At 56.1% G+C, this 20,767-nt stretch overlaps 1 protein-coding gene across 1 annotated transcript in view; it reads right to left on the bottom strand.

Moving 5' to 3' along the window:
• Positions 1-420: 420 nt before the first annotated feature.
• DOC2B (double C2 domain beta) overlaps positions 421-20,767 on the bottom strand; it is a 36,016-nt gene continuing 15,669 nt past the window's right edge. The window contains exons 3-9 of the mRNA XM_009278202.1: positions 17,287-17,361; positions 13,879-13,988; positions 4,258-4,384; positions 3,895-4,052; positions 1,550-1,631; positions 1,191-1,287; positions 421-557 (exon numbers count right to left, since the gene is read on the bottom strand). Of these exons, the coding sequence (XP_009276477.1) occupies positions 421-557; positions 1,191-1,287; positions 1,550-1,631; positions 3,895-4,052; positions 4,258-4,384; positions 13,879-13,988; positions 17,287-17,361 (786 nt within the window). The remainder of the gene's footprint in view (positions 558-1,190; positions 1,288-1,549; positions 1,632-3,894; positions 4,053-4,257; positions 4,385-13,878; positions 13,989-17,286; positions 17,362-20,767) is intronic.

Raw genomic sequence — 20,767 nt, 5'->3', positions numbered from 1 at the left:
GGAGACTGATGCATTCATTTTTGCCACTGAATCGCAAGGCAGCGAGAAGGTAATTCAGTACAGCAAAGAGTTAGGAGAGGAGTCAGAACTGCAGTGCATGCAGGCGTGTGGTGTCCGTGTGCGTGTGCACATGTGTGTGTGCGCATGCATGTGCATGCTCGTGAGTGTGTGTGTGAGTGTGGCACGGTGCAAAGAGGCATTCTGGAAAAGCCTTAGGGGATGGGACCTGCTGAGCAGAGCAAACCGCTGCTGCCTTGTTCCCTGGGAAGGGTTTCCCTGCAGCCAGGCCGTGGCGTGGGGTGTCCCGCTCTCCCGGCTGCCCCGGTACCACGATCCCCCGTATCCAAAGCCGTAAACGAGAGGAGTCCAAAGGCTGTGGCCGGCAGAGCCGTGCCCGCCTGGGGAGCGGCCCCATGGCGCTCAGTCGCTGAGGACGGCCCCCGGCAGCTCGTTCGTTAGTGTGTGCCAGCGCTCGATTTTCTTGTCCTTGTTTTTCAGGCAGTCGAACCAGTGCTTCAGCCGCTCGCCTTTGGCATTAATTCCTAACACGACTCCACCTTGAGAGAGAGAGACAGAGAGAGGGAGAGGTGGGGGTGAGCGTCAGCCCTGCGAGGGATGCCGAGGGATGCCGGATGGAGCCAGGCCGTGCAGCCGCTCTCACAGCATCCGACGCCACGACCTGATGTGACACACGGGCAATCACAGCCCGGCTTCCCCGGCCCTTCACGGCTGTGGTCTGGGACCTGCCCTGGGCAGCTTGTTCTTATGCCGAGGGCTGGATGTTCATTGCATCTGCAGCGGCTGTCAGAGATACTGGGCACTTGTTAGCAATAAATCGCAGTGACCGGTAACAAAATCACGACAAGCCTAGACATCCAACAGAGATAAATGAAACCTCCCCGTTAAACCTGTTTTTTATTCAGAAGAGAAGATCTGAAAACAGAAGGGGAGAAGGAGACGCACGGGTGCTCCCTGCGTGGGGATGTCTGAAGCGAGGAGCAGTGGGGCCGGCTCCGGGAGAGGAGGCTCAGGTGCAGGAGCGGGATAAAAGCAGAACAGAAACCCAGCAAGAACGAACGTGGGGATGGAGAAGTGCAGAAGAGCAGCAGATGAAAAAAGAAGAGGCTCAGAAGGTGAAGATAAAAAAAAAAAAAAGAGGCCAAGGAGACCTTCCGGAGTGTCCCACTCACCTATGAAATCGTTTGATTTCCCGATATCGTAGTCCCACACTGTGACTTCCAAGGTCTTTTTCGCCAGGTCGCCATGCTTTATCTCATAGCAAAACTCCTGTTGGGGAGCGGAGACACAGTCAGGATGAACCCGTGCCGGGTTCCTGCGGGGGCTGGGACCCCTGGGAGGCGGCTGGGGCTGTCCACCCTCCTCCTCGGGCTGTTGCCCTTTGCCACCCACGGGGAACAAAACCTCGACCCGTCACCTAATGACTGAGGTTGTTTTTTTCTTTTTTCCTTTTAAGTCCGAGGACTGAGAAAAGCCCCTAGGCGAGAACCACCACCGGCGAAAACCCACCTCATTGAACTCGGGGACCCACCTCATTGAACTCGGGGTTCAGCGTCTTCTTCTTCACCGTCGTCTTATGCTTTGATTTCTTGTCCTCATCTGGTTTCAAGTAACTGCAACGAAACCAATGCAGCGCGGTCACACACAGGTCCCGTACCCCCTCCCAGCGAGGAAGGCAGGTAGGGCTGCCCGGGCCCTCCCCTGCAGCCCGGGCACGGCTAGGGGCACCTGCGGCTGGGGGAGCAGGTCCTGAGCAGAGGCAGGGTGAGATGGGTGGCTGAGCCCCCCGAACCTGCAGCTCCCTCCTCCCTTCCCCTCCCCTGCCAAAACGCTGGAGGTGGCTGGAAGGAAGCAGCATTTCCCCACGTTAGCACAAGACGAGTCGCTGGCTGCCATCAGAGAGCACCGATTATCCCATCTCCAGTCCCTAGGGGACACTGGCACCGCACACATGCTCCCAGCTCCCAAAATCAAACGCTCCCAGCCCAGACTTGGGACCGGTCTGCTCATCCAGAGCCTTGCCAGGAGACAGAAACCACATGCAGGTGTGGAAGAGGGAGCAGGAGCAAGTGCAGCGGCTGCAGCTTCATGCACCGCTGTTTCCTGCAGATATTTTGCAGCGCAGCAGCAGGGCCAAAAAGCAAACGAGATTTGTCATCGAGCAGAGAGGGCACCTGAAATCTGGGCCAGGCCAAAGTCATCATTTCGTGCTGGTGCTGCTCCTTTAAACATCAGTTCTGCTTCTTCGTTACACTTTCCAGATCTCGCTTGTAATTAAAAAATTAGGGCTTGTACCGAGAAGCATCACTTGTCTATCTGCTCTGATTCAAGCCCTGCAGCTACAGGCTACTGCAGATAGCACAAGGGGCACCTACAAAACGACTGTGTACAACAACGGGAATTACGTTACTTCAGGGACTGAGCCTCTGATGAGCATTTAAAAAAGCAAAAGTGGATTTTTACGCAAACACCTCCAATCATAAAGAACAATTAAATAGGAAGGCGAAAGTGTGCTGCCTAGAAACTCCGTTACTGGCCTCCCAGGCGCCAGGCACGGTTTATCCCAATAACTCTGCCTTAACAAATACCATCCCTGAAAGTGCCAAAGTTTGGGTCAGCGCACTGGGGACAGGGACGTGGGATGGGCGCGGGGGGGGCTGCCGGCCCTTCCTCGCCATGGCCCCCCTTGCTTTGCAGAGAGCGAGTTTGAAAAATGCCATCCACCCAAAAAACAGGAGCCGCGGCGATGCAGGGCCCTGCGTCAGCAAACCATCACCTTCCTCAGCATCCCTTAATAGCCCCTGGGTGACACTGACTTCCCTGAATCACTTGGGTGAGGCCGAGTCGCAGCAGCCCATTACAGTCATTTTAATGTCTCTTTTTCTTTTTAATATTGCTGGTATTTTTCAAAAGGAAGGTACTCCCAGTCATTTACATTGGAAAGTGTCAGCGGGACCTGTAAATGTGCCCTCGGCTCTGTTAATCAGGCCCTGGAGCCACCGGAGCCATGGGTTGCGATTAAAATGCTGTCTGACCTAATTACACACAGGTTGTAATTAGAGCCTTTCCAAAGCGCGGGGTGGTGGCCCCGCTGCCGGGCTGGGAGCTGGGCTGGGAGCCCCCTCTCCCTTGGGACCTGGGGAAGGGGGCGATTAATTGCCCGTCCCCTGGGGCTGGGAGGGAGGATGCCTGCGCCCCAATGCCACGGGCCAGGAGGGGCAGACCTGACCCAGGACCCAGCAGCTATCCCCATCCCGGCAGGGACAGCGTGGGCTTCGAAGAGTGAAAAGGATGGGGGTATCACCGGGAAGGAAAGCAAAGGCACCCGCAGGTGCTGAGCGAGGTCCAGCACCGTCAGGCACAGGCACCGTCCTGCTCGAGGGATACCCATCCCCGTGCCGTCGGATGAGACCCACCACCCGCCGGGCTGGGGCCGTGCCATCAGCAAAACCCAACTGTACCTGTCTGCTTTGGGCCACCAATTGTGTCCCCAGGGCCGCGTCCCTGCCGCAGACCCTCTCCCAAGCAAGGGCAGTGCCGGTGGGCAGCACCGAGCCTGGCAGTGGGGCACCACGGCCACCCAGCCGCTGCTGAACCGGCGGGACGACATGCTGCCCCGGCACGGGGCAGGCAGGGCCACACGCCACCGGGCAGATCCTGCACCCACGTTACTTTGAAGCGCTGTAAAATAATTGCCGGGGAATAACACACTCAGGGTGAATGCAAGCTGCTGCCGTGACACCCTCATTTGCATCTCCTAATGAGATCAATTAATTTCCACTGCAGGGAGAGGCAAGAGGGGACAGCACAGCTTCACCAAGGGCTGGCAGTGGCAGCGTCTCGCCCGGCCCGGCGCAGCCGCGGAGCAGCACTTACGTTTTGACGTAGGGGTCGGAGTAGCCGTTGGCGTCCATGGCGGCCAGGTGGGCGCAGCGGATGATGCCCACCAGCAGCCCCTGCTTCTGCGAGCTGTACTTGAGGGAGATGAGGATCCGGCCGCGCTCCTCCAGCGACTTGTCCTCTGTTTTATCTATCTGGGGGAGGGAACGCACCCAGTCTGGGGGCTGCTCCGGGACATAGCCGTGGCCAGACAGCCACCTCCCCGGCGCGAGGGATGCTCTCCCCATCCCTGATCACGTTTGAGGGGTCAAACTACACCACGCTCCCATGTGCCATAGGGAGAAGCTGCTGTATCCACGGGCTCACGGTGGGGGACGCTGCTCTGAACCCCCCACTCACCGGCAGCTGCTTCTCCAGGCAGATGTTGAAGTTTTTGGTCTGGTTGGGCTTCAGCTTCTTCAGTGGGATTCGCGTCTCCCCAATGAACTCGTTGTGGCGGAACTTGTCCTCGTCGCAGACCGAGATCCTACAACAAGCACGGGGTGAGCGGGGCTGCTGGGGGAGGAGAGGTGATGGCACGAGGGAAGGGGCTGCCCTGTCACACTGCAGGTCTCCCCAGCGAGGGGACGACTTTGAGGCCACCTTTCTGCAGGCCAGTGACTGGGCACCTCCTTCGCAGGCAGCTGGAGGGCATCAATCCGCTGCTACAGCCTGGCCAGGGCAGCTCATGATGTTTAAATGTGACACCCAATATCTTAGTCTGCTTTACCTCTGCAGCCGAGACCTGAGACTGCTGGGATGGAGGACGGGCCAGGTCTGGGGAAGCAGAGGGATGCGGGAGGCGGAGGCTGCGCTACGCCATGTCTCCCAGCTCCATCACACAGCCGCCCACACGGAGCTACCTGCACGCCGCAGCTGGGTCCCACAGCCACCATGGCCATCTCTCCTGCTCAGACCCCATCCCGGCCAGGGCTCCGGCACCCCTTGGGATGGCCGTCACCCTGCCGGGGATTGGGCTCCCTCCAGGGAGATGCTCATGAACCCTGAACATCACAACCCTGCGGTGCCGCAGTCGCTGTGTCTAATGCATGCCTCAGCCCAGGCATTGTCGGAAAAGCAACCCGGGCCCTCAAGCATCTTAATGGCTCTTCCATTAAAACATCAAAGTCATCGGTGACTAAAGCAAAACTATTCTGAGCCACCGCCAGCCCAGCTGCACCCTGCCCAGCCGAGGAGGCTCTTCCTAAATCCGCTCTCAGACTGCGCAGCCGGGAGAAGCGTGCCTCCCCACAGGGCTCCCTCCCTCCCCACCCGAGGAGCTCGGGCACTTTTCCGAGTGTGGCAGCTCTCAGGGTGTCCCCTGGTGCTGGGGTCCTGGCTGTCCGGTCTGGGATGTGGAGAGGGTCCTCCACCTCCTCCCTCACTATGCAGACAAGACCGGGAGCGATTTGCAGACCCAGCCTGCAAAAGGCATCACACCTCGGTCAAGCGAAGCTCTCCCAGCCCCGTCGGGGTCCTATGCAGGGCCAAGTCCCGGGATGCACCCCATGACGGCAGCCTGCGTCCGAGGGCAGTGACGGTGCTGCTGAGCGAAGGCTGTTTTCCGTGCGAAAGCTATAAATGCCTTTCCCTGAGCTGGCAGCTAATGAGTCATTTCTCTGCTGCTTCCCAGCCCGCTCCGGGCGTCAGGAGAGACGACAGAAGAGCAAAGTTAGCGCTTGCAGGGAGCTTCCACTCGCAGCTCCTGAAATCCCAGAGAGGGGGCCAGGAGGGTGGTGGCTGCCTTGCGAGGGACCGGCCGTCCCCCAGCAGCGCTGCCTGGAGCTCAAAAGCCGTCCTGTCCCCCTCTGAAGGGAGGATCCCACACCCCCACCAGAGCCACACGTTTCCCTTCCCTTCTCTCCCTTCTCCCCTTTCTTTAAATTTTCCTACAGTGTCTTCTCATCCTTTTGCTGCCTGATTTTTTTCTCTCTTTCACCCACTCCCGTTGGCGCCCATTTCTCACGGGTGGCACCTCTGTCTCCGGGGATCGCGCTCCGCCTTGCCGGGTTTTGACAAACAGGACCTATTCAGGAAGGGGTAAAAGTAATTAAAGATAAATAATGCCCTGCTATCCCACCTCAGAGTAACTAATTGCACAGCATGCCTCTGGCCTGCGCAGCGCCTGGACGGTTTATCCGTGGATGGCTTATCCATGGATGGTTTGTCCATGGATGGTTTGACCACCCTCATGCTCACAAGTGGATAACAAAGCAGTGAGGGAGCCATGGGGACAGCTCAGTTGCACGGCACAAGGACCATCAGGGCCGGGGAGCGGCAGAGGGAGAGGGTTTGGAAAAAAATAATACAAGCGGGAAGACAGGGAATGCTGCTCTCCAGAAAACCGTAGCGGGATGCAGCGTTACTATAGATACCCGCGAAAAAAAAACACCCCACCGCAACAGTAAAATCCTTAAAGAGAATCTCAAATGCAGGCACAATATTTCCTATTTCCCTTCCCCCTCTTGCACCTCTTTTAAAGAACAAAACCGAAAAAGGAGCAGCAGCAGCTCCAGACAAGAAGTGGCACTTGCCAGGCATGCACAACTCCACACCCATCTGGCCAAAGCTCTGGGGAGGGAAAGCAAGCGCACAGTTATGAAAGCTGGGCTGAAGAGGAGAGGAGCGTGGCCCTCACAAGGAGCTGACAGCCAGGGGTCTATTTTTACAGCCGGCAATTGCAGAGCGGTGCCGTCTCTTGCACACTCGGGGGAGGCAGGGTTTGGTGCCGGTTTTACCTCTTAAGAACATGAGTAACAAGATCTTCCCCCGCCAATGTCCAGATATGCCCCAGAAGCACAAGAAGATAGTGAATGCAATGTCCTACTTGCTGTGAAGCTCCAGAAACACCCGGGACAGGCGGAAGCCCAGGAGGGAAATGGCTGGAAAACTTCAGTGGTGGTGGCAGGGAGAGCATCTCCACTGTCGCACTGGGAGAGGCTGGAGAGCCCCACCGAGCCCCGTTTCACTGCCCACGGGGACACGGGAAGCCCCTTGCTCCCACCTTAGCAAGCAGCTCCGAGAACACCAGCCCCTGTGCAGCATGCTACAGCTCAGAGACCTTCAGCTCAGCCCCAGGCAGCTGCAAGCCCCTGCGTGCCCTCCTCAGGGACGGCTCCTGCCCCCCGGCACCGCACAGCCCTCCTTTAGCAGCAGCCAGGGCACAGGAACACTGCGTTTGCAGTAGCCAAACCACCACAGCTGCCCGAGCTGAAGCCCACCGAAGGGCAAACCCTTCCCCAAGGGAGAAAGGTGACAAATCAGGGTAGTGTCGGGGGTCCACAAGCCCCAGCCTGCCTCAGTGCTGCAGAATGCACGTCCCCTTTGTCCCACGGGACCGACAACGCCCCGGGCAGACCCACAGGTGCTGTGTGATGGAGGCAGCCCAGCCTGGCACGGCGCTGGGGCGATGGCCATCCTCCTTGTCCCCGCTGACGTCCCAGGCTAGTTAAGGTGTTTGTGCAGAACCGGGTCCCTTGGGAGGGAGTTTTTGGCACCTCTGCAAGGCCTGGGAACTGCCGCTATCTCCGAGCAGCATGATGGAGCCAGAGACACCGCCAGGTCTCTCCCAGCCCCATTTTCCCTCTGGCATCTCCGGCCGCCTCTCAGATGGGTCCCCACGTTTTGTGCCCATCTGTGTGTGATGACCAGAGGTGGTTCAGTCACAGAGTTTCGTGTCAGCCTTCCCAGTCCCTTGGACTCAGCCCCCGAACCCCAGTCCCTCTGGCTGGCTGCGGTTCATCTTCACCGGGACGGTATTTTTGACTTGGGCAGGCTGGCAGTGCACCGGCCCCGTAAGTGAAGGCAGCGAGCGTGAGTCAGTGAGCAGGCAGCTCCAGCCCCAGCCCTCCCTTTGGAAACAGGCGTAATGCAATTACACCGGCTTGAATTTTATTATGAGAAATCAATGTGATGGAATTTTTATGCCTTGGGTTAGAAAATCAGCTCCATGACAAACAGCAAGAGATGCCTCTGGCAGCCACATTCACCTGCCATCCTGAGCCCTTTAACTCGAACATCACCCCTCCCTCATCTCTCTTTATTAAACCCAATCCCTCGAGCTCGGCTTTTGATTTGACAGCTTCCACTGAGGGGTCCTGATCTTTAAGTTAAGGGCTGTGAAAACCACCTTGGAAGAAAACTAAGCAGCAAGTGAACAATCGCTGCTCATTAAATTTATTCTCCCTCCTACTCAGCCCGGGCTCCTGGGTTACAGTCCTGACTCACCGCGCAGCTCAAGCGACCTCGCTCCGCTGACTCACGACTTCTGCTCGCACGCGTGTTCCTCCAGCCCCTTTCCCCTCGTGGAAAGGGGAGAACGGGGGTCAACGAGGACCCTTTTCCACAACACACATGCACATAATAGGCAGCGGAGCCTGAAGACGCATCTCCTATAGCTAAGATCCCTTATGGTCCCTATAGCAACTTGGGAGGCTCTCGATGGAGGAGTAGACGCGCAGGTGATGCCTGCTTGGCTTAAGGACAGGCAACGCCTGGCAAGGAGGGAAAATAGAAAAAGGCGGCGTCCCGGGACTGTCCAGCTCTCCTAAAACCAAAAGGAGGATTCAGTGCTGGGCTCCGTCACAAAATGCCTCAAAGTCTGAACACAGAAACCACAGTAAAAGTTAGATGAAATTATGAGTGTGCCTGCAGTTCTGGAGCAAACCTCATTCAGCGCTTCTGGAGTAAAGAAATTTGGGCCCCCAAATCTCTAAGTGTCTGCAGTACGCCTATTAGACCTGATCAAATACTATTTTCTGAATAATATATTTAATGAGTCATGATGTTTGTCAAACACATGATTAAACAAAGAATTCCTGGCATTCGTGGGCTTGCTGAGTATCATATGAATAATGCATCACTTCGCCAATATATCTGGATATGAATAATTGTATCCAATATCTGGCCAGCTCTGATATTTATTATGAATACAATCTATTTATTGCATATTACACATCTTATTTAAATGTAGGTGATTGTATTCCGCCTATTCCAATTTCCCCTGCAGCATTTCTCTGCCTCCCCCCGTCATGCACCCCAGCTTCCCACCACCGGAGACCGCGGCCGAGCTGCTGCGGCACGGCCGTGCTCAGACCACAGACGGGGAGCAACGGTGCCTGCAGGTGGGGACTGGGAGCAGGGACTGCAGGTGGGACCGACCCCCTGGTGCTGGCAGGGAACCTGCCCCCAAGCCCAGCCGTCCCGGCCCTCTGAGTCCAGCGTCTTTTGAGCAGCTCTGAATTTGCCTTCTCTCAGGATGGTGGGCGGTTTCATTGCTATTAAGCCTTGGGCTAGACTCAAGGATATTTAATTCAATGAATGGATGAGACCTTTCAAGATCCTCCCACCTGCTGCGTTTCATGAAATCTGAAGTATCTGGTGTTTTTTGAGGGGGTTGATTCATTAACAAAATCCTGCTTGCCAGCGCAATTAGCTGGGCTGCCTTCACCTCTCCTTCTCCCTTGGGGGTGGCCCTGCTTGGGGAGGTGAACCCCAACAGCTCCCAGGGCTTGGTCTGTCACAGCAAAGTCACTCGACCAGCTCGGATGAGGCCACAGGGGGATGAGGGGCAGCCTGTTGGGGCACAGCGTGGGGCTGGGGGGCTCGGGCAAAAGGGGATCTGTTACTTCGCTCTCCAGGAGGCAGAAGATGCCCCTACTCTGGCCCCTGCGACAAGGTGAATGCCACTCGTCCCCCCAGGAGGGTTGCAGGCACCGGCAGAGTGCCCCATGCCAACACTGACCCACCAACCCATGCTGGACACGTCCCACCGAGAGCCCAGGTGGTCAGGGAAGATTTTTGGGTGCTTTTCTGCTGCATCACACGCTCTCCAGGCAGCAGGGAGGCGAAGGCTGGCGGCAGCTTTGATCTCCGCCATTATTTTTACATTAAAGAGACTTTGCAATCGCGTTCCCTGCCCCTCCGTGAATCTCAGCACCAAGAAGGCACCCGGGGAACGATCACCTCCCAGACCGAGGGGAGCATCACTCATGCTCTTTCAACTACCAACAGCTGCCTTGCAGGAGCCTCGCCTGATTAGCACAAGGAAAGCCAGCGTCCCCGCAGCTTTGAAGTCGGCTTTTCCTTGTGGAGAAGGAGATATTTTGCAAGATGACGGGCGGGCAAAGTGAAGCACCGAAGGCAGGACAATACATGGCACAGGAGACGCTTCCTGCGGGGAGCGGCACCGGGAGGGTGAAGGGCCATTGCCACTGGTGCTATGGAGAGGCTCACAGAGGAGAAACAGCTCAACCCACACCAAAATAAAAAAAATCCTCGGTGAGGCCCAGCCGCCAGGGACCCCAGTCTATCCATCCCTCCTCATATAAACCAAAGATCACTCCCCAGCCGGGTAGCGAGGACACAATTCAGTGGGTATCTAAATGAGGAGGCGCAACATTTCCCAGCCTTGCATCCTTCTACTCGATTAGATATCCAGTGTTTGAAAAGAAGAAAATCCAAGCAAGGAATTAAAATAAAAGATGGATTTTTCTACCTTGTGGCTCATTTGCGAAAGTCTCATCTCATCTAAACCTGCCTCAGGATAAATAAAATCTCCTTTGCCAATATCTTCAACCGTGAAGATGGAGAAAAGAAAAAAGGAGAATTGCTCTTAAGGAAAACGAAGAGCACGTGAACTTTAGGCTCTGGCTCCCCCACGCAAGATAAGAAATGGAGCCATGGTGCTCGGAAGTTTTGTTTTAGCAGAGGAATTCCCTGGGCCATAGGCAAGAGTTTGAAATCCCACCTGAAATTCTGCCAAACCTGCCGGGCAGAGCAGCTGAGCACATGCCCAGTGCCCGAGGGCAGGCTGGGCCCTGCCGCCGCGATGGCCGTTTGTGCCGGCGGCCGAAGGTCGGCACAGGAAGAAGCACCGAGCGCAGGGAAGGACAAGGGGCCACCAAGGGTGTCCCAGCGCCCACCCTGCCGTACGCTGGTTTCGGAGATGGCACTAAGAAACATTATTTCATTTGAACCTTTACACACCCATCTACGTGTGGGATATTTTTTTAAAGGGATCAGAGTCCAGACTAGAAAATTTTTTGGGGTCCACACAAGAGAAGAGGCTGAAACCCCCCCGGGAAGACCCACAACAGCCAGGGGAGATGGCCCACACGACAGGTGACAGCCCCGCGGCAGAGGTGCCAGCTGGGAAACCTTCTCCACCCAAAAGTTTGTTTCTTCATTGCCTCTCCAGAGTCGTTTCCAGGCAAAACCAAAGCCACAAGTCCCAGCTCTACAGCAAGCTCCACTTCAAAAACTTCTCCACTTTTCTGCTTGCACAACCTTCCCAGGGAGCCAGCGGAGCCACCTGAGCACCTCTAAAAAACAGCCTGGAGTTCGCTGGCTTTTAGGTCATCTTTGGCACGCCGATTGCCATGGTAACACCGAGGATGCGATTCCCCTTTCTGCCCCATGCAGGAAAAGGCTGGTCCTGCCTGCCGGCACACGGGGTGCTGGGTGCTGCTGAGGTACCCAATCCTCTTTGGGGGGGGGGGGGGTCGGGGGGGGGGCCCCCCCCAGCGCCGCGGGAGCACCGGTCCGCCCGTCAGCTGGGTGCTGGGGGCTCCCACACCACTGGCAGGGACCAGGCTGTGCTAAATCCCGTAGGACGGAGCCCGCTCCATCTGGATGCAGTGCCAGACCCCAGCACTATGCTTGGAGGCGAGGTGGGGATTCGTGTGGCTCCTGTGGTGCTCCTGGCCACCGGCCACCCTCATGGCAATGCCATCATGGGGCTTGCCACCTCCACGGAGACAGGCTCCCATCGGCTAGCTGCAAATGCCGATGAGTCAGAATTGCACTTGGATATTCCTCTGCATGCGGAGAGGATTTTGATCCTTAATTATCACCTAATTCACCGGGGCTGGCTGCTGGCGAGGAAACCTCAGCTGCGAAGTACAGTCTGTGCAGAGCGTTGGAGAGCCTAGGAACCTCCCTGCAAAGAGGCAGCTCCGATGGGCGCGAAGGCGCGAGATGGATGTCTCTGATGGCACGAGGAGACGCCAAACCCTGGGGACACTGCCCCTGCATGAGCAGATCAGGCTTCACAAGGAGTTTCGCCCCCCCACAGAGCACCCGGCTGGGAACTCGCACAGGGCAATCGCACTGCAGGCGAGCCCGAGGCTTCCCTTGCCTCCCTGGAAAGGTGCCCTTTGAAGCTACTTTGGGTAATTGGTTGTTAACCGACCTTGCCAGCAATCTCCTGAGCTCCCCGTGGAGCTCCCAAGACAGAAATGCTATCTCCATTCAGCCACGTCCCCCCGCCGAGCAAGGGGTCCCTGCGCATCACCCTGGGGTCCTGCAAGCAGGGTACAGGGATCCGTGCATGGCGTTTAGCTTCAGAGGGGGCAAAGGAGCCCCGTGTGCTGAGCCCTGCGCGACCCCACAGCCATGCTTGGCTCCCTGCAAAGTGCCTGCGGCGCCTGGGCTGGCGGGCAGGAGCGGGGACGTGCTAACGAGGGATTTCTGCAGTGAGAAGGGCAAATCCAGCCCGGCCCACATACACATTTCTGCGTGTCCCCCTGCCATTGAGCATCCCACGCCTCCACCCCACGCCTCCCTGCTGCCTCCTGGGAGTGGGCGAGCGCAGTCCCTCCCGGGGGAGAAGCAGCTACCAGGGCCCCAAAAAGGTGGGGGTCAAGCGTCGCTGCTGCCTGGCGCATTTCAGCAAACAACTCAGCCGAACATCTCTCTACAAACTGATTTCCACGCCTGAAGAGGCTGAGAACTTCAAACCCTGGAGTGAAAAACTAAAAAAAATACCCACCGATAATAATAATAAACCAGAGGCTTTCCAGCCTGCAGCACTTTCAGCATGACTAATATTTTCCATGTGAAATAATAATCCGCGGCGCTAAATTTCTCATCTCTATGCACATTGCAGACAACAGGTGGGCTCTGCCCAAATTCACCTCTGAGCAGGACCTTTTATAAGGCAGCTTTGTGCTCTCGTCATGAGGAAAATAACAAACTCCCAGGGTACCTGCAAATAAGGAAGGTCGGATTCCAGCCACGGAGCTGACAAAGCCCCGAGTCCTCGGAGCAGGATGAAAAATCCTCCTGTTTGACAGCAAATCTTACAGCAAATCCTCCTGTGCAGCGGTCCCAGATCAGAGAGATGATGGAGCGGCCGGGGCCGCCCAGCACCCTCCCTGGGCAGGATCCGTCTGCAGGCTCCGGGTCACCCCCTGCCCTCACCCAGGTGGGACGGTGGCCAAGACATGAAAACCTTTGCATTTGCAGGGGTCTGACCCAGCAAAGCAGCACTTCCAAGCCCTCACAGCCCCACCATGTTGCCCCTGCCCACCTCCAGCCCCACACAACATCCCCCAGCCCCTGGGAGATGCTGCCAGGAGATGCTGAATGCACAGACACTGAACCAAACAGAGGGACTAGAATAAATACAAACGCTCTTCATTTAGTTTGACAATAATTCACGGATGCCTCCAGCTTTCTTTCAAAAAATCAGCCTTGAAAGAGGCCCAGACCTTTCCCAGGGAGATTTTCTCAGCAAGAGGTGACCGCAAAGCCTTAACGTGTGACCGCAAAGCCTTAACGTGTGCCCATGAGAGCTGGGCACGAAGAGGTTAAAACTAAATAACAGCACCTCTGCAGGCAGGAGCCCAGCAAGTGAGTTATGAAGTTAATGACAAAGCAGGACCACGCTCCTCACCGGCTATTCCAGCCCAGGCTCCCTGTAAATCAAGCGTCGGTCACCACAGGGGTGATGGATGTGTGCAGGGCACACGTGCAAGTTATAGGATTTGGTGGGTAATAACTCTGCCGCAAGCAGCTGCCAGGACCGTCCTGTGGGGCTGAGGCATGGGGGTCCCCGTGAGCTCCCCTGGGAAATCGTCACTGGGATGGGGAGGGATGCCTGGGATGGCCCTGAAGGGACGGGAAGGGACACGTGTGTGTGTGTCCCTCCCCAGTGCTGGCCTCAGCACCCTGCTTACCCCCCCCACCCCGGGGCCCTACCGTAGGGTCTTGCGGATCATGTCCTCATCGGTGATGCCGTAATAGGTGAGTGTCTCATTCCAGGTGGGGTTCAGTGTGTTGCGCAGCGTTTTGGTTCTCAGCTTATTCGCCTGGAAAAGCAAAGGAGACGGTGGTCAGCGGGACCTGGCCCCAGGCGACTGTTTGGGCACCGATGGGCAGGGAGGCGGGGGGAAGAGGAAGCACAGTTTGGAGATGAAGGGGCAATTGGTGCTGTCACCCTTCTGCCCCAGCACCATAACCCGACCGGTCCTCAATGGGGTGGCCCAAATCCATCCCGACTGCAGCGGTAAGCAGAGGGGCAGAGACACGGCAACTCACTGGCTCATTTGCAAAGCAATCCAACCCCGCATCCCACATGCTGGAAACAGCCAGCAAAATGGGAACCTTGGCAGAGCGCAGCGAGAGGATGGGGATTTCACTTATACAGCAGGAGCGAGAGAGAGAGGGGGAAAAAATGTCTTTTCAGGTTCATTAAAAAATGCCAATTTGCTGTTCTGGCTGTTTATTTGCATTCCTGCTCCCAGCACAGCTCCCCTTCCTGCCTGACTCAAAATAACTTCCTTGATACGCATTTTGTCAGCACTGGCAACTCTTTCCAGCGCGCAGCTCTGCCAGAGCAGGAGGCCGGGGACAGCGGGGGGGGCAGCGGGGGCTCCCCCAGCCGCTTGTGTCCCCGGCGTGGATGGGGCATCCTGGCACATATCCACCCCCCCAGGTCGGGGAACATTAATCTTCTTACCCCTTGAGCCACCCGCTTCTGTTGGGGACAGAGGGAGAGCAGAAGCAAAGGGCTGAAGGCTTCAGAGGGGGCTTCTCCATCACCCCCCCAGCCCGAGACAGCCTGACAGAGCAGCAATTTTCCCTCTAATTAGGTGTAAAGTCAGAAAGTTCAATCCCTGCCTCAGCCACTGCTGGGCGTAAGGAACTCTCAGGAAATCAATACTTCAAAGTTGCCTCGTGCATCTTCATGGGAAGCTGCTACATTCCCCATCTTTGGTTCACCAGCCCTGAGCTAGAGGCGAGCGGGATGTGAAGCATGGTGTGAAGAAAAGAGCTTGTGCTTGCAGCTAAGAGGGAGTCACCTTGTCGGCACATCCTTTCCCCACCAAAACCACCCCAAACACACGATCTCTTCCAGCTGGGCTAGGCATGGCCACTGGCCAGAGGAGCTGCCGGTGCAGCGGAGCCATCGAGGGACCACAGCCCAGTGTCTCACTCCCAAACGCTTTGCGCAAAGCAGCTGCTTGCTCTGGGTGTGATCTCTCGGAGGTAGAGGAAGCCTCTGTATTTTGTGCTGTGCTTTCATTTAACTTCCCAAAGCCATTTCTGCCTCTGGAAGAAACCCAGGCCCCATGCAGTGCTGCGGAGGCTGGTTAGGCACCAACCGAGGCTGGGTGAGGAGCTGCGAAATGCCGAGCGCCAGGTTAGCAGGAGGATACCCCCAGAGCAAGGCGTGATGCTCCAGGAGCCAACTGGGATGCAGGGGCAGGGACCCAGTTAGCAGCAGCAGCAGCTAAAGCCCTGCAATGCCAATCTCTTTCCACATCACTCAGGCAGGGGTTTGTTTGCAGCGCAGGCGGAGAAGCTGCCGGCCGGGCTGTGCACGGGCAGCCAGCGCTGCTGCTCCCGGGCACCAGCCTCGCTGAGTTGATCCTTGCGTGCCCGGGGGTATGTCCGGGGGCGACAGCAGAGCGATGCAAACAGAAGGAGACTGCAGACAGGTGCTCTCATTTATGGCCTGCCGTTGCCATCGATTTAATACCTTGTTTGCCTTAAATCTTTCCTGACTTTGTAAAGTTGCTTTGAACAAGGCACTTTATCATACCAGGTTTCATCCCACACCTATTTTATCTCCTTCCTTGGTGATATGGTGGCCACCATGCCAGGCTCAAGAGGCGAGATACGTATCAGAGAGGGAGCGTAAAGCCTGCTGAGGGGTGAAAAGGACAGCAGGGAAAGCGCCCTGATGGCATCCGCTGCCTGCTCAGACCTGCTGGGGCCTGATCCTGGGGCTCTGGGGGGGGTCAGGAAGGAAAGCGGGTTTAGCCAAGGGGGTAACGTGATGGGCATCACCCAGCAGCTAATGCTGCCCTGGGCAAGGGGCCCAAATTAAATCAGAGGAACTGAGCTCTGGGAGCACCTTTTTCTCCCATCTGGAATGACTTAATAGTCAGTAACTAGCTCACATGGAGAGCTCTGCATGAGGTGAACAAATCCCACCCTGCTTCCCATGGCTCTGGCCTGGGCTCTGCCGCAGCTGCCTGGGAGCCCAGGGACAGAAGCACCCTTGGAGGTGCACCTTGGAGGTCCCCAGGACTTGGGGACTGTCCTGCTGCTGGAACAATTGTGCAGAAACATCCAGCCCAGGACACATTCGTGATCCCCCCCACATCTGCTCACCTCTCCCAGAGCAGCTTCAGGCAGTGCTGTTTGGAAACAAGGCACACAGACAGAGCAACCACAGAGGCAGAGGGACGTGGGGACAAGGAGAGGGTCGTGTCCCCCCCCGTGGCTGCTCCGGGCTTGTAGAGTCTGCAGCTCCTGTGCTACCCTCAGCTGAGCTCCCCTCCCGCCTCTCTGGTCTCCATCACTTCCAGCAGAAATGCTAATCAATGCATTTGCAAAACATGGAAATGACAGCTAATATCACTGATGAAAGTGCTCCTGGCTCCCCTATTTTGAGCGGAACTTGAAATGTGGTTAAAAACTCCCTCTACCGCCCTGAACATGATGAATTAATTCAACTGAACCGTAACAAATAAATATACCTCCCCCCAAAAAGGTCTTTCCTTTAGTGTAAAATAAGAGTGCAATTAATATTCATAACACATACATTTAGCATTTAAATTCAACATCCCCATCAGTTACACCAAGCTCTCACTACACATCAATATCTTTAATTACTCTTCTCTCCAGCAAGCACTGAACCTAAGTAGATGGAAATATTTCCCTTACAATTTATACTCTGCTTTATTATGATCTGAGGGGTTTTAAATGCAAAAGAAAAAGGAAAAAATAAAAAAAGGAGCTGGTTTGTTTATAGCTCCAGATCATTTCACTCGGTGGCTTACAGGGGCTTCTTGAGCACAGCGTTCGTACCCCCTGCTCCCCGGGGCAAGGAGTCAGGGCTGGCACCTGCCTCCCGGGCAGTGGTTTATCGGAGAGGCACTCGCTACCCCTGCAAGAATGCTTTTAGCCCCAATTCTTATCTCCTGCCGCTGCTCTCTCCTGCTCACCTGAGTGAGAGCTGGGCAGGAGACTCGAGGTCTGGCTACAGCAACCAGCAGCCCCTGGTGAAGAGCTTTTCCCTGGGGAACCTCCCAGGTCTGATTTCAAAGGGAAAGGCGCAGCCCCAGGAAGGGAAGGAGAAGCGAAAAGGCGTCTCACCTTACTGGCTCCGGGAAGCAAGTGCAATTTGACGTATGGATCGGCCAAACCATTATGGTCCATCGGCTTCAGGCCCTGGAGAGGAAACAGCAAAAAGCAGAGTTAGGAAAACAGCGAGAGGCTGGGCAGGCGGGGTGGCTTCGCTGAGCCCATCTACCGATGCCCGTTTCTCCGGGATGTCATCAGTCCATGGAGCAATTGCACGGCTTCCTTAGGATTGGGGAAGGAGGAGAGTATGGTTGGTGCAGGATCCGGGCTGCACAGCAAAAGCCGAGCACACTCAGCGTTCAAATGTCGTCTGCAGTTTGTGCCGAGGAGGGGCTGCAGGAAGGCTTCTCATCCGCACTTGGCATCGGCCGCAAAGCACCTCTCCGCTATTCCAGCAGCTGACACTGACACCCTGATCACAATTAATTTGGGGGTTAAGTAAATCAGCGCAGTGATTTTCGAGGTTTAAAATTACAGGGTTTTGTCATTTAATAGTTGCTATGAGCAAACATACACCCCTGCTGTTGTGGTGTTACTTTTAAGCGTTCCGAGAGGGTGTGATAGCACCTACCTAGTCTTCGTTATTAAGGCACAGCTGAAGGAAGAACAGCTTTCAGGCCAGCGGGAGGCTTTCGCCAGCCGACTGCCGTGGCGTTTGCAGGGAAATCTGCGGGTACCGGAGCACAAATGCAAGGAAACACTCACTGCAGCCATTCCTGATGGATTTTCTACTAGACCCTCACAGCTCTTAAAGGATGACATGGATCGTGTTTGTTATAGAGATGCTCTGAAGTTGATCCTGCTTCAGGCAGAGGGAGGAGACAAACCTGCTCTTCTTCTAAACACGCAGTGGGCTGAAAATCATCCAAGGGTGATGCACAAACCCAGCCCAAACCCATAACTGCACAGACCACATGGAAACAAACTCCACAGGGTAGGGAAGCAACACAGGAGCATGAAAAACGGAGCCTAATTTTTACTCATCCTTAGTGGAAATGATAATGGCTACACCATGAAAGTACTTGGATTATTTCCAGCCCGGCTGCAGGATCCCTGCAGGAGTTATTTCTAGGCTGTCTGAAGGCAATCCTCTGCCTGGGTCAGAGGAGGGTTTCTCTGCAGAGGTACCCATCCAACCCCAATTCCAACCCGGGCATGGAAACCAGGCTGGGTGATGCTAAAGGCTCGTCACGCCCTTTGTGGGATGAGCAGAGTATTCGGTGCCCAGGATTAATGAGTGTGTGCAGCTGCCAGAGATCCACCTGGCAGGAAAGCATTTGTATGGGCTGCTGGTGGAAAGGCTGTGTGCGATGAAAATGTAATCATCAAGGCCTGGTTTGGGCAAATCAAAGAGGGAAATGCTGGGGTAAATCACTTCCATACTTCACATGTATGAAATAACACACCCAGCTTAGCCCACGGTACCAAGGCAGCCCCTCGGGATGCCCCCATCCCACCCCTCCCTGATTTGCACAACCCGGTCCGAGGGTCTGAGCTGCTCCTGACCTTGATGAGGGCTCTGCTTCGGAGACGAGCGCGCTGCCCTGGGGCAAGGGAGACCAAATGGTGCCCAGCAAAGAGGATTTTGCTTCTAAAGCAGAGCCAAAAGGATAAAAATATCAGCAGCAAACGGAGGCTAAACGGTTCTGCTTTAACCGCAGTGCCTCTCAGGTGGCGTCCCCGGCCCAGCGGAAGAGGAAGGCAGCAGATACAGAGGACGGGAGGAAGGTGGTGGTGTTGGCTGCGGCTCCACGGGCAGAAAGGGCAGCAAGGGGCTGGGCTGGTCCCCAGGCTCCGGGGGGGGATCCGGCCGCCTGGGCACACAAGCTGCTCACAGCTGAGCAAAGCAAAGGGTCTCCACAGCCTCCCATGGCGGAGATGCTCCACCTGCCTGATGCCACGTGGCAAATGAAATCAGAAGCAAGCAAGCAAATTCCCCTCAAAATGGAGAAAGACAGGCAGCTCTGTAATTCACCCATCAATTCAGTTCAATTAAATTACCTTCTGAGGAGGCTATTAAAGGCTTTTTTAACAGATGTGCTATGGAAGACGGAGTGACAGGAGCCTGGAAAATGGCTCCTAATGTCACGTCTACCTCCCTCCCATGTCACTCGATACAAGTTTGGCACAGGGCTGAGTTTAATACGACAGCAGCCCCAATGGCTCTGCCCTGCAAAGCTGCTCCCGTGGGAGCTCACCCCTCCCAGGGACCCACAGGGTGACCAGCACCGTTGCTTCCCCTGCGTGGACGGACCTCTAGCCTAAAGCTGCTCCGAGAGAGCCACAAGGCAGAGGAGGACCACAGGGCTCATTCACAGGGGCAGTCTCCCATTGGCTTCAGCCAGCGCAGCCCCGGCTCCGATCAGTCCTCTTGCTGGGACCAATTTACAGTCCTATGCATCACGGCATGGGCGATGGAGCCAAGACCGAGTTTCATCTTTTCCCTTCCTCTACTCAACCCCAAAATCCCTGCTGTAATCCTATGAAGACCGATGGCCCCACTGCATCCCAGCCGCTGCCAGCTGGTCTCTGTGCCAGTGACATTTAGCTAATCAATAGGATTTAATTACGAGTCAGGCTAATCGGGCTGCCAATTAACGCCACGCTAGAGGCATACAGAAATCACAGGAGACAGATTGGTTCCATCATTTGCTCCACGGCGAGCTGCCTGCCTGGTGAGCAGGCTTCCTGCTGCCCAAAAACCAGCCTGGATACCTCTTGCTGGGCCAAGGCGTCCCATTCCGAAATGGGGCAAACTCTGTGCTTCCACCCTGACAGCCCAGAGGACACACAGCTTCGAGATGGGAATTTCCCTGCAGTGATAAATATTTATGAGTAAATCCATAAGTAATGCTCAGTGCAGACCTCCAGCACTCGGCTTCAGTTGGAAGTGGGGAAGCATCCAAATGCTTAGCAGGGTGGAAACTCCCGGGTGTTTTCTAGCTGCAGCTGCAGCCAGCGGCGCAGGGAGAGCAGCCCAGGTACGCTCGGATGGGCAGTGTCTGCCCTGCATGGCCTGCCTGGGGCCAGGGAGCTGCTTGCACCGCTGCCTGCGCAGCCACCTGAGGCTCGCCCAGGGCATCTTCCTCCCGAAAGCAGGAGACCAACGGAGCTACAGGATAGCACAGCCCCACAGTGTCTGCGCTGCCTCACACCCCTATAGATCCCCCTATAGCAGGCTATTATCTCGCTCCATGCAGCAGGTTGGGCTTTGTAGGACTGAGGAGAAAATGAGACCCTCACCCAAGCCACAGCACAGCATGCCAGGGCACAGACCCTGGCGCCTGCACGTTAATCGTATCATTTTCTGTCACATTTTATAGGAGGGGGTGATGCCCAGGGGCAGCCCGGCCGTTTCCCACACGTGACAGTACAGATCAACATAACCCCAGGAGAGCGCGCGGCGCTCATGCACGGCAGCAGGCAACAAGGGGAGAGCCCTCCTGCCAGCCTGCCACACGGCTGCTCCCGCACTCCCGAAACCTGCTACCAC

Source organism: Aptenodytes forsteri, unplaced genomic scaffold, assembly GCF_000699145.1.
Source record: "Aptenodytes forsteri isolate BGI_AS27 unplaced genomic scaffold, ASM69914v1 Scaffold66, whole genome shotgun sequence".
Classification (NCBI taxonomy): Eukaryota; Metazoa; Chordata; class Aves; order Sphenisciformes; family Spheniscidae; genus Aptenodytes; species Aptenodytes forsteri.
The sequence above is the reverse complement of the archived record's forward strand: the minus strand, read 5'-3'. Positions and strand labels throughout refer to the sequence as shown.